This window comes from Saccopteryx bilineata, chromosome 12, assembly GCF_036850765.1.
Source record: "Saccopteryx bilineata isolate mSacBil1 chromosome 12, mSacBil1_pri_phased_curated, whole genome shotgun sequence".
Classification (NCBI taxonomy): domain Eukaryota; kingdom Metazoa; phylum Chordata; class Mammalia; order Chiroptera; family Emballonuridae; genus Saccopteryx; species Saccopteryx bilineata.
Genome location: NC_089501.1, coordinates 7,060,394 through 7,072,422, shown reverse-complemented (window position 1 = coordinate 7,072,422; position 12,029 = coordinate 7,060,394). Strand labels below are relative to the sequence as shown.

At 50.5% G+C, this 12,029-nt stretch overlaps 1 protein-coding gene across 1 annotated transcript in view; it reads left to right on the top strand.

Moving 5' to 3' along the window:
* Nucleotides 1-12,029, top strand: part of LOC136316138 (E3 ubiquitin-protein ligase RNF213-like) — a 51,760-nt gene that overhangs the window by 5,000 nt on the left and 34,731 nt on the right. Inside the window, 17 exon segments of the mRNA XM_066247935.1 lie at nt 1,475-1,640; nt 3,281-3,445; nt 3,448-3,497; nt 4,789-4,929; nt 5,050-5,214; nt 6,094-6,678; nt 6,680-6,763; nt 6,765-6,861; nt 6,864-7,079; nt 7,082-7,264; nt 8,205-8,395; nt 8,614-8,763; nt 10,725-10,847; nt 10,849-11,256; nt 11,258-11,636; nt 11,639-11,764; nt 11,767-12,028. Coding sequence (XP_066104032.1) covers nt 1,475-1,640; nt 3,281-3,445; nt 3,448-3,497; nt 4,789-4,929; nt 5,050-5,214; nt 6,094-6,678; nt 6,680-6,763; nt 6,765-6,861; nt 6,864-7,079; nt 7,082-7,264; nt 8,205-8,395; nt 8,614-8,763; nt 10,725-10,847; nt 10,849-11,256; nt 11,258-11,636; nt 11,639-11,764; nt 11,767-12,028 — 3,491 coding nt within the window.

Below are 12,029 nucleotides of genomic sequence, written 5' to 3'. Positions count from 1 at the left end.
TTTTTTACAGAGAGAATGAGAGAGAGAGGGATAGATAGGGACAGACAGACAGGAATGCAGAGGCATCAATTATCAGTTTTTCATTGTGGCACTTTAGTTGTTCATTGATTGCTTTCTCATATGTGCCTTGACCGTGGGGCTACAGCAGAGTGAGTAACCCCTTGCTCAAGCCAGTAACCTTGGGTCCAAGCTGGTGAGCTTTGCTCAAACTAGATGAGCCTGCGCTCAAGCTGGTGACCTCGGGGTCTTGAACCTGGGTCCTCCGCATCCCATTCCGACGCTCTATCCTCTGCACCACCGCCTGGTCAGGCTAATTTAGAGTTTTAATACTAGATTTTCGATGCCTCTATATTACTTTAGGTTTTCTCTTTGCACCCTAAGTCCTGTATACATTGAGTTTTTCACACTTCCAGAATCCAAAATTAGAGATGAATCAGAAAGACAAATTAGGGCCAGTTTTTTAAAATGAAATTCTAGTTTAATATTAATCTTTAAAATAATGTTATTGTTTGCAAGAGAGAGAGAGACCAGTGAAGCATCAACTTGTAGTTGTGTCACTGTAGTTGTTCACTGATTGCTTCTCATACATGCCTTGATTGGGGGACTCAAGCCGAGCCAGAGACCTTTGGCCTTCAAGCCAGTGACCATGGGATTATTTTGATGATCCCATGCTCAAGCTGGTGCCCCTATGCTCAAGCTGATGAGCCTGTACTCAAACAGGTATTACAATTCAGTACAAGATTTTTTTTTAATTCAATGAGAGGAAGGGAGTTAGAAACTGACTCTCACATGTGCCCTGACTGGGATCCACCCAGCAAGCCCACTAGGGGACACTGTTCTGCCCAGCTGAGGTGTGGCTCTGTTGCTTGGCAAGTGAACTCTTCTTAGTGCCTGAGGTGGAGGCAATGGAGGTTGGCCTCAGCGCCTGGGGCCAACTCACTCTAATAGAGCCTTGGCTGCAGGAGGGGAAGAGAGAGAGAGAGGGAGAGAGATGTGAGAAGTGGTAGGGGTGGTGATGCAGAGGGGCACTTCTGTGTGCCCTGACTGGCAATCAAACCCAGGACATTCACACGTCTGGCTGATGCTCTACCACTGAGCCAACTGGCGAGGGTCCCAAGATCATACACTATAAGCTTGAACTCCTGCTATGGATTCTTGAGTGGGTCCTAGTTCCAGGCCCTCACTTCTGTACCTATAAAACAGAACAGTTACACATACTGGGTGAGTTCTTGTGGAGCCTACTTTAAAGAATGTCTCTACAGAACTGTAGCGGTCACTGCTGATTGAGGGAGGACAGCCATGGGAGGGGAGGGGTATAGTGCCCAGTTCTGGGAGAGAGCCTTGTAGGCATGTCGCCATTGTAGCAGCTTCCAGTCCAGGAGGGTCAGAGGCCCTTGCAGTGGTCAGCATTCCTGCTCAGATTCTGGGGCCCCACGGAACCAGCTCCAGCCCACAACAGAGCTTTGTCTTGCAGACTGACGATTTTGAGAGCTTCCGCCATGATAAACTGGACCAGATCAATGAGCAGCTCATCTGGGCCCACAAGCTGCTACAGGGCATTGACGAGGCTCGGTGCCGGTGTCTGTGGGAGGTGTCCCTGAGGAAGGAGTTTATCAGCTGCGTCCAGGAGGCTCTCGGAGGTACAGCCTTCCCCGGGGGTTGCAGAAGTCTGGTTGTCCTGATGCACTCAGGGCGGCTGTCCTAAGCTGACAGGTCACATGAAGGACAGGGCAGGGTTGCCATCTGCATTCTGTGACTCACAAGCCATACATGCTTGTTGGTAGGATTTATATCAGGACAGTATATTTCTCATGCTCTTGGGTCAAAATGACTTCCTTGGCTATTGTGCTCCCCACACTGCATGCTGACTGTGAATGTCTGGGGATCATTTTCTTAAAAATCTCAGGCTCTGGCCTGACCAGAGGTGGCGCAGTGCATAGAGCGTCGGACTGGGATGCAGAGGACCCAGGTTCGAAAACCCAAGGTCGCCAGCTTGAGTGTGGGCTCATCTGGTTTAAACAAAAAAAGCTCACCAGCTTGGACCCAAGGTTGCTGGCTCAAGCAAGGGATTACTCGGTCTGCTGTAGCCCCCCGGTCAAGGCACATATGAAAAATCAATCAATGAACAACTAAGGTGTCGCAATGAAAAACTAATGATTGATGCTTCTCATCTCTCTCTGTTCCTGTCTATCTATCCCTCTCTCTGATTCTCTCTCTGTCTCTGTTAAAAAAAAAAAAAATAAATCTCACCCTCTGGTTGTTTTTCACTGGAGGCCAATGGAGAGATTTAATTTAGTTGGTGTGATGCATTCCTCTTCCGGTGGGGCGGGGCGGGGAGGGAGGTTGGCAGCCTGTTGAGCTCTGTGGCTGAGGTGCTGTAGGTAAAGCTCCTTGGAGGAGAGGAGGAGATGTGAGGAAGGAGAGACGGGGAAGGTGGACAGTGCCCGGAGTGGGCGGAGCAGTGGGCGCCTGACCATCCCAACTGCCATCCCAAGCCTTTTTGCCTGCAACTGGGAGCTCTGGTCCACATGGACACATCCTCTAGTTAGTAAGTATCCCAGAGAATTACCCCTGTTTCTTACAGTCTCTATCGACATAGTATTGTTACCAAGCAAGGCAGGCTTGCTACCCACCACGCACAGGAACCACTACCATGGCACCAGCTTTTGGAAAAAGAAAGAGCTTTCACTGTGAGTTCAGCTGACAAGGAGACAGTGGCAGAGCTCACATCTGTCTCATCCGGGGTTTGAGTGGGAATTTAAGTGGTTTCTGCACCGAATCTTTCTGGACAGCAGACCTGTCACTCAGAAAGGGTTCTGGAGCTCAGATTCAAGACGTGGCCCGTCCTCTGGTCCCGTATCGGGGAGCTGTTAAGGGTCCACACATATCACTCGTGAGTAGGGTGAGCTTTGGCCCTGGGTCCTGTTAGAAAGAATCAGGACAGGACCAGTTTGAGCTGGTTCTGCGGTTCTAGTCCTTACTAACTGAACCCCTTTCTGTGTAAGTTGGTGATGTCGCGTAGACTGAGTGGAATCAGGCACAGGAAGCCTTGGGCGGTGCCTGGATCCTGCTTCTAAGGGGTCAGATGTTGCTTAGTGGTGTTCAGAGAAGAGGCCAAAGGGAAGGTGCCCAGGTTCTTACTGAAAGCAGAAAAGTGGATAAAAACCCTCCACGTCCATTCAGTGTCCATTTCTAGCTTCACTGAGGACTACTGTCCTCAGGTAGAGCCTCACATTGTTGTGGAGAGGCCCCATGCTCACCCGTCTCTTCTTGCCCCCAGGGATCAACGACCTGAAGGTGTTTGTGGACCTGGCATCCATCTCTGCAGGGGAGAATGACATTGATGTGGACCGCGTGGCCTGCTTCCACGATGCCATGCAGGGCTACACTTCTCTGCTCCACAAGTTGGACACAAGTGCAGGCTTCCATGAGTTCATGGTCCATCTGAAGAACTGTGGAAGGCTCTGGAAAATGACCCGGACCTCCCCAGCAAACTGGTAAATCTTACTTCAGGTTCCCAAGCTGATGGGGTTCAATCAAGTATTGCTCAGCTGTACTAGGGCACGGCTGTGCAAATCACACGCCTGTGGGTGGGCGTTCATGCAGATGTTGTTTGCAAACAGTTGAAAGTGATGTTTGCAAACAGTGCTGCCTGTATGGAAATGCTCTATCTCCATGTTACAACATAGGATACAAAACTGCAAGCAAATAAGACTAAATTCTACTAGGTAAAACACATAGGGGAGAAAAAAGAAAGAAAACACCAGTGTTTTCTCCAAATGGTGATTATTGTGACTTGATACTGTGTGCTTTCTGGTACTTTCTATATTTCCTACAATTGGGATCTATTTACTTTTTTAATTTAATTTTTTCCTTTTAAATGAGAGGAGGGGAGATAGTGAGACCGAGTCCCACATGGACCTTGACCGGGATCTACCCAGCAACTGAGCTATTTTTAGTGCCTGAGGCTGATGCGCTCCAATGGAGCTATCCTCAGTGCCCGAGGCTGCACAGGAACCAATTGAGCTACTGACTGTGGGAGACGGAGAGAGAGAGAGAGAGAGAGAGAGAGAGAGAGAGAGAGAGATATTGAGGAGAGGGAGGAGGGGGAAGCGGATGGTCGCTTCTCCTGTGTGCCGTTACCAGAAATCAAATCCGGGACGTCTATAAGCTGGGTTGATGCTGTATCCACTGAGCCAGCTGGTCAGGGCTGGATAGATTAACTTTCAGAAAAATCAAACATGTCCATTTATCGGAAAAAGTAAACACTTCCGATGATGATGTGACGTATCTTCAGCGAGGTTTGAGTAGACCCGGGCTGGATGGATCCTCGTGGGGAGCAGGGAGCAGTGGAGTGAGCAGCAGATGGAGGGGTCTCATTTTCTATGCTGGGAGCTCATGTCCCAACAAAAGGCCTTTGTTGTAGTTTTTCCTTAATTCTGCTGGTCCAGACTTGGGGACCCCAAAAGGACATTTAGAATGGAAGAACCACAGCCCTGTTATTTCTAGTATTCCTCCCGACCCCAGCTGGGAGACTGGCAGAGCAGCGCCGCCTTCTGGCCACCTTGTCCAAGTGTCCACAAGTACAGGTGGGAACAGTGCAACACAAGTGTTCTGAGAGAAGCAGCTGAAGCACATGGGCGTGGGCAGCAGCTGAGGAAGCCTCCCTTGTGGGGTGACTTGCCCAGCCCGGCAAAGGGAGTCGGCATTTGCCCTCGAAGGCAGAGCTGGGAGGGGCTGCGTGAAGACAGAAAGAACACATCACTGTTTTCTCTCCTGTCCCAACAGCGTGACTCGGCTAGGAACTTAGAGTGGCTGAAGACGGTGAAGGAAAGTCATGGGTCTGTGGAACTCTCGTCCCTGTCGCTGGCCACAGCCATCAACAGCAGGGGCACCTACGTGATCCAGGCGCCCGGTGATGGCCGGAAGGTGTGTGCTCACGTCCTGGGCACGGCTGGCCACAGCAGAGCTGATAGGCTGCTGGGAATTGGGGTAGAGAGGTTGTGTCTCCCTCCAAAAAATAACTTGTAAATGTGTCCTGTTTCTCAGATTTCCCCAGACACAGTTCTATAGTTACGCCTCCCGGAGAGCCACGGGGACCTCCAGCAGGTGCGAACATACTCCTTGGAAGAGCTGAGGGAGATTTTGAATAAATTGATGCTTATGTCTGGCAAGAAAGACCACAACAGTGCTGAGGTGGAGCAGTTCTCCCAGGTGAGAACTCTGTTTCCCTCGAGGCTGTAGGGCAGGGCCAGGGCTGCTCAGTTTGGGCCAAGGACCCCCTGCTGAGTGGCCTCAGGGCTATAAGGAAGGTTTGGGTTTGGATTTGATTACTTATCATTGATCTGCTCTGAGAGTCAGAGTCATGGGTCTGCAGCATGTGTGTCATCCAAAATCGTGACCCAAAGGGGACGCCTCATGGGCAAAAGGCACCCTGTTGAGAAAATACATCAGAAGGAACCCTGTTGAGAAAATATATCAGAACAGTCTCATTGTTTGTTACGAGATTTTCTTCATTTTTATTTTTTTTATAAGTTTTTTTTTTTTCTTCTTTATTTTTTTTAAGTGAGAAGAGGGGAGATGGTAAGACAGACTTCTACATGTGCCCCGACTGGGATCCACCTAGCAACCCTGTCTTGGGCTGATAGTCTAATCAACCAGGCTATTTTTAGCTCCTGAGGCTGATGTGCTCAGACCAACTGAGCTATATCCCTAGTGCCTGGGTTGAGCCACTGGCTGTGAAAGGGGAAGAGATAGAAAAGGGAGAGAACGAAGAAGAAAGAAGTGGATGGTCGCTTGTCTTGTTTGCTCTACCAGTAATCCAACCTGGGACATCTGTACACTGGGCTGATGCTCTATCCACTGAGCCATCTGGCTAGGGCCACTAGATTTCCTTTCACACTCAATTGTTCTTTTTTTCCACGACCGCCTCCGTATTTACAACTTCCAGCCTTCCCTAGGAAGAGGGCATGTGGCAGAGGAAGGTAGGCCTCTGTGGTCAGTCCCTGCCCTCCAGTGCTTAGGAGTTGAGGTCTGATTGTTCTCTCTGTGATCTGCTGGGTGACACCTGCCTCCTGCTTCTGTTCACAACAGGTGTTTTGCAACATGCAGAGGCTCACGCAGTCCTTTATAAACCGATACTGCACCGGGAACTTGCTGTTCCGGGCCTGGAAGGCTGAGGTGTACTGCTTCCCTCGGAAGGACATGTCTGTGCAGATGGACTTCAACCTGGGCCTGGGGCTGCTGGACACACTAGCTGGGAGTGGGCCACTAGCCCCGCTGCTGGAGGCTGTCTGCCGGCAGACGGAGCTCTTTTTGGAGCAGTGGGAGCGTTCCATGGCCCAGAAGCGAGCTCACCACTTCCACCTCAACTACTACACGGCCGAGCAGCTGGTGTACCTGAGCACAGAGCTCGTGCGGCAGCCACCCAGCGATGCTGCCCTCACCGTGCTGTCCTTCATCAAACGTAACTGCACCCCTCAGGACGTCGTGGAGGCCTGCGTGAGGTCTCAGAGCAGGGTGGCCGGACCCGTGCGGCAGACAACGGTGCAGGAGTTGTGGCTCATGCTCAGCTGTGGATCTAGCGTGGTGGACAAGCTCGGCATCATCATGAGACAGTCCCTGGTGTATACGAGCGCCTTTCTGCCTCATTGCCTGGACTTGGAGGCCCTGGGCTGGCTGCCTGGCACACCTGGTGAGGATGGGTGAGGCTCCCGTGATGCGGGAGCTTCCAAAAGGCCTGAGGGTTGGGCAGCTCAACCTCAATCGTCTGTGGCCCCTTGGAGGTGCTGCTGGCTGCCCTGGCCACTTACATGCAGAGCCCGAAGCGGCCGCTGCCTACCTATGATGAGGTGCTGCTGTGCAACCCGGGACCACATTTGAGGAGGTGGCACTTCTCCTGCGCCGCTGCCTGAGCCTCAGCTCCCAGAGGCGCCGCATCTACAGTCTGCTGTATGCAGACCAGCTGAGTTACGAGGTGGCCTGCCAGATGGAGGCGCTCTTCCATAGCCTTTGCACGCGGCCTCACCGGGAGGACTGCCAGCTCATCATGGTCTGTGACTATGAACGGAAGCATTGCCACCTCCCTCTGTCTTCAGCCAGCACAAAGTCCCCATCATCCCCCAGGTGCCCCTTGAGGCTGTCCAGACCTACCTGGCACATCATTTTCGGGTCCCCGAGTGGACCCCATTGGCCTCTGCCATGGTCAAGAACCAGATGTGTGTGGGAATCATGGCCTCGGAGAGAGCGGGTGTTGGTAATGACAGCTGCTGGGGTGGACAGGTCCCCTGTGTCCCAGGAACCACCTGGTGGCTCTTCCTTATCCCAAAGGGGTGGGAGGTGATTCAAATGAAGCCCTCACCCAATGGGGGAAACTGAGTCTTAGGGAGACGTGTCTTATCTGAAATTGCAAATCAGGGTCCAAACTGGAACGGGACCCTCTCATCCACCTTCCTTGTTTAAACAACCTCCGAAGTTTCCTCATTTTTTTTAGAACTCCATTGGCTGCTTCAGGGTTGGTGTGGGTGGGTCATGAGAGCAATAAGAGACATAACCCTGGACTCTTTTTTTATTTTCTTCTTTTTTCAAGTGAGAGGAGAGGAGATAGAAAGTGCACCCCAACAGGGATCTGCCTGGCAACCCCCATCTGGGGCTGATGCTCTGCCCATCTGGGGCCATGCTCTCAACTGAGCTATTTTTAGTGCCTGAGGCCAAGGCTCCATGGAGCCATCCTCAGCACCTGGGCTAACTCGCTTAAACCAGTTGCACCATGGCTGTGGAAAAGGAAGAGAGAGATAGAAGGGGAGGAGTGCAGAAACACATAATTGCTTCTTCTGTGTGCTCTGATCGGGAATCAAATCCTGGACTTCCACATGCTGGGCATATGCTTTACCACTGAGCCAAACAGCCAGGGCCACCTCTGTCTCTTGATCTTTGTCTCCCTTCAGTCCCCATTACCATTTTCATTCTAGTGACTGAATCCCCTTCACAGCACTGCCCCTTCCCTCCCCACAGCCTGTGCATGGTGCATCACCGACCCTAGGGAAACAGCGTGGACACCTGCGTTTCTTTGATCCCCAGGTTACGCCTTGCGTCGGTTTTGCATTTTGCACAGAAAGAAGTGACTTGGGCTAAGTCTTTCTGGACTCGGATCATTGGACTGCAGCCCTGGCACCTAATGTTCTTATCTTAATGTTGCAGGAAAGTCTATGTGAAGCGATTGCACGAGACTCTGAAAATGAAGTTTAGTAGGAAACAAGTGCCTCTAAAAATTATTCGATTGATCGACGCCCAGGTGGATGAGAATCAAGTGCTGGGCTCCCTGCTCCCCCTCCTGGATGCCCAGCATCAGATGACACCCGTGATTTTCCACTTTGATGTGACCTCCTCAGTAAGTGCCAGGGACTCCAACTGAGTGGCCCTGTCAGGAAACAAGTGATGCTGAGCCCTGTCCCGCTCCACCCCCCAGCATAAGGATTTCTTTACCATGTATAGATACTCAGTCTTGCATATCAAAGAACAGAATAAGAAGGTCCTTGAAGGGGGTGGGTTGGGGAAATTGGTCTTCTTGTATATGAATACTGACAGACCCACATGCTTCTGCTTAGGGTGCAGACTGGAATCTGGGCGTTTCTTTTCAAACTCCTCATTCTACAGTACTTGATGGACATAAAAGGGAAAATATGGCTGCGGAACCCGTGCCATTTATATGTCATAGAGATCCTGGAAAGACGTTCTGCACTGCCTCTGAGGCCTTCCAAACTGGTGGCTTCCCAGGGCCCCGTCATGTCATGGCATGGTGGAGTAGGGTCCTTCCTACGTGCTTGTCACCCCCTACTTGTGCCTTAGCAAAGCAGTCAAGTGTGATGTTAGTAAAGAAAGATTAATCTTTAAACTTTTTAAAAGTTTTTTTTTTTAATTTATTGGGGTTTTTTTAGAAAGAAGAAAGGAGGGGGGAAACGTTTGTTTGTGGTTCCACTTATTTATGCATTCATTGATTAATTCTTATATGTGCCCTGACTGGGGAGCAAACCTACAACCTTGGTATACAGGAAGGATGCTTCAACCAACTGAACTATCCTGCCAGGGTCTAACCCTGTTTTTTGTTGTTGTTTTTAATGCCTGGAATAAAAATAATTTTATTAGTTAGCAGCATCTTAAATTTATTTTGAGTCACAGCTGATACCGAGTCTCATGGGGTAGATATCAACTGTGCTTCTGAGGGCGGTAAGTTCCTGCGCTGAGAATTACTGTCTTTCTTAATGCAACTTCTGGCATATAAATTTCTTGACAAAAGGGAGTTCTACACACATACACACACACACACACACACACACGCGCGCGCGCGCATGATGTAGAGCATCAGTGGTAATCAAACTGGCCCCTACTGCCCACTAGTGGGCATTCCAGCTTTCATGGTGGGCGGTAGCGGAGCCACCAAAGTATAAATAAAAAGATAGATTTGACTATAATAAGTTGTTTTATAAAGAGTTATTCTGCCAAACTTAGCAAAAGTCCGACATAAAGTACTTGGTAAGTAATCATTATTATATGCTTTAACTTGCTGTAACTCTGCTTTATAAATTTTATAAAGTAAAGTTACTTCTCTACTTTATAAATCACCATTACCGTGGAACCGGTGGGCGGTTAGAAAATGTTACTACTGGCCCTGGCCGGTTGGCTCAGCGGTAGAGCGTCGGCCTAGCGTGCAGAGGACCCGGGTTCGATTCCCGGCCAGGGCACACAGGAGAAGTGCCCATTTGCTTCTCCACCCTTCCGCCGCGCCTTCCTCTCTGTCTCTCTCTTCCCCTCCCGCAGCCAAGGCTCCATTGGAGCAAAGATGGCCCGGGCGCTGGGGATGGCTCTGTGGCCTCTGCCTCAGGCGCTAGAGTGGCTCTGGTCGCAACATGGCGATGCCCAGGATGGGCAGAGCATCGCCCCCTGGTGGGCAGAGCGTCGCCCCATGGTGGGCGTGCCGGGTGGATCCCGGTCGGGCGCATGCGGGAGTCTGTCTGTCTCTCCCTGTTTCCAGCTTCAGAAGAATGGAAAAAAAAAATTAAAAAAAAAAGAAAATGTTACTACTAACAGAGATACAAAGTTGGGCAGTAGGTATAAAAAGGTTGACTACCCCTGATGTAGAGATTTAGTTTCAGAAGCTCGGGTGGAAAAGATTTCCTGATGGGAAACGCAGCTCTCACAGTGCCCGAGTTTACAAATAATCACAGCTGTTGCAGAAAGGGGTTTGCAGAAATGGCTTTGCAAAAAGTGTTTTTGGAAGGTCTGTCCAATACAGACTATGTGGACGGTTCAAACACAAAAGCAGTTTTTTAAAAAAATTTAGTCGTGTCCCTGGCCTGTTGGCTCAATAGAGAGAGCGTTGGCCCATTGTGTGGATGTCCTGGGTTCGATCCCCGGTCAGAGCATAAATGAGAAGCAACCATCTGCTTCTCCCTGCCTCCTCCTTCCCCTTCTTTCTGTCTTCCCCTCCTGTAGCCAGTGGCTCAATTGGTTCAAGTGTCGGCCCTGGGCACTTAGGGTAGCTTGGTTGGTCTGGCGCATCAGTCTCAGGTACTAAAAATAGCTCGGTTGATTAGACCATTTGCCCCAGACAGGGGTAGCTGGATGGATCCCAGTCAAGGCGCATGTGGGAATCTGTCTTATCTCCCTTCCTCTCACTTAAGAAAGAAATTCAATCATAACCATTTTATTTCTCTCTTCCTTTCCAGAAGTCAAATGCCCCCCACTTCAGTTTTCTTGACATCTTCCCAAAAGTCACCTGCAGGCCTCCCAAGGAAGTGTTAGACATGCAGTTAAATCCTCAGTGGAACCAGGAAGAGCCAGGAATGGATCAGAACAGAGTTCTGCAGCGAGACTTTCCAAAGGCCTTTCCAGTATTTACAACGGTTCTACCAGAAACGAAACCTGTACGTGTTCCAGTAGGAGGAAGGCGTGGTTGAGGGCACACCTGCGGAGTGCCTGCAGCACCTCCTGTTTTACTGTGGAGTGATAAACCCGTCCCGGTCGGAGCTCTGGAACTTTGCTTGGTTCCTCAACTACCAGCTCAGAGACTGTGAATCCTCTCTCTTCTGCAACCCAAGAATCGCTGGGGACACTCTGAGGGGCTTCAAGAACTTTGTGGTCACCTTCATGAATGTTATGGCAAGAGATTTTGCCACACCCACCCTCCACACATCTGACCAAAGCCCAGGGAAGCACATTTTCACAATGGACGGGGTCAAGGAGGAAGACATAGCCCCTTTTCTCCCTCCGAAGGAAGTGGGAGTCAGAGCCCCACCCATACGTGTTCTTCAACAGTGACCACACGCCCATGACGTTTATAGGGCTCCACCTGCAGCCCAACGAGCAGGGCATGGTCGACGCCATTGACCACTTGAGTGAGAAGGTGATCAAAAAATATGTCATGATGATGGATCGGTTCCAGGGGCTGTTGCTTCAGAGGGTGCCCTTCAATGTTGACTTTGATGAGTTGCCCAGGCATGAGAAACTGGAATGGCTCTGCCTGGCTTTAGGGATCCAGTGGCCCATTGACCCTGACGATACTTATGACCTCACTATGGAAAATAGGCTCAAAATCCTCACCATTGAGATGTGTTTCCGGTGTGGGATCCCCATGATCATCATGGAGAGACCGGCTGTGGGAAAACCAGACTCATCAAATTCCTTAGTGACCTGCGGCGCGGGTGTGCCGATGCGGAAACCGTGAAGCTGGTCAAGGTCCACGGAGGAACAAGTGCAAACATGATCTATGACAGTCAAGGCAGCGGAAGTCCTTGCCCTCACCAACACAAATGAGTACCACTGTCCTATTCTTCGATGAAGCCAACACCACAGAAGCCATCAGCTGTATCAAAGAAGTTCTGTGTGACCACACGGTGGACGGCTGGCTGCTAGCTGAGGACTCTGGCTTGCATATCATTGCGCCCTATAACCCCTACCGTACACACTCCCAGGAGATGCTCTCCCGCTTGGAGGCAGCTGGTTTGGGCTACAGAGTGAGTGCAGAGGAGACT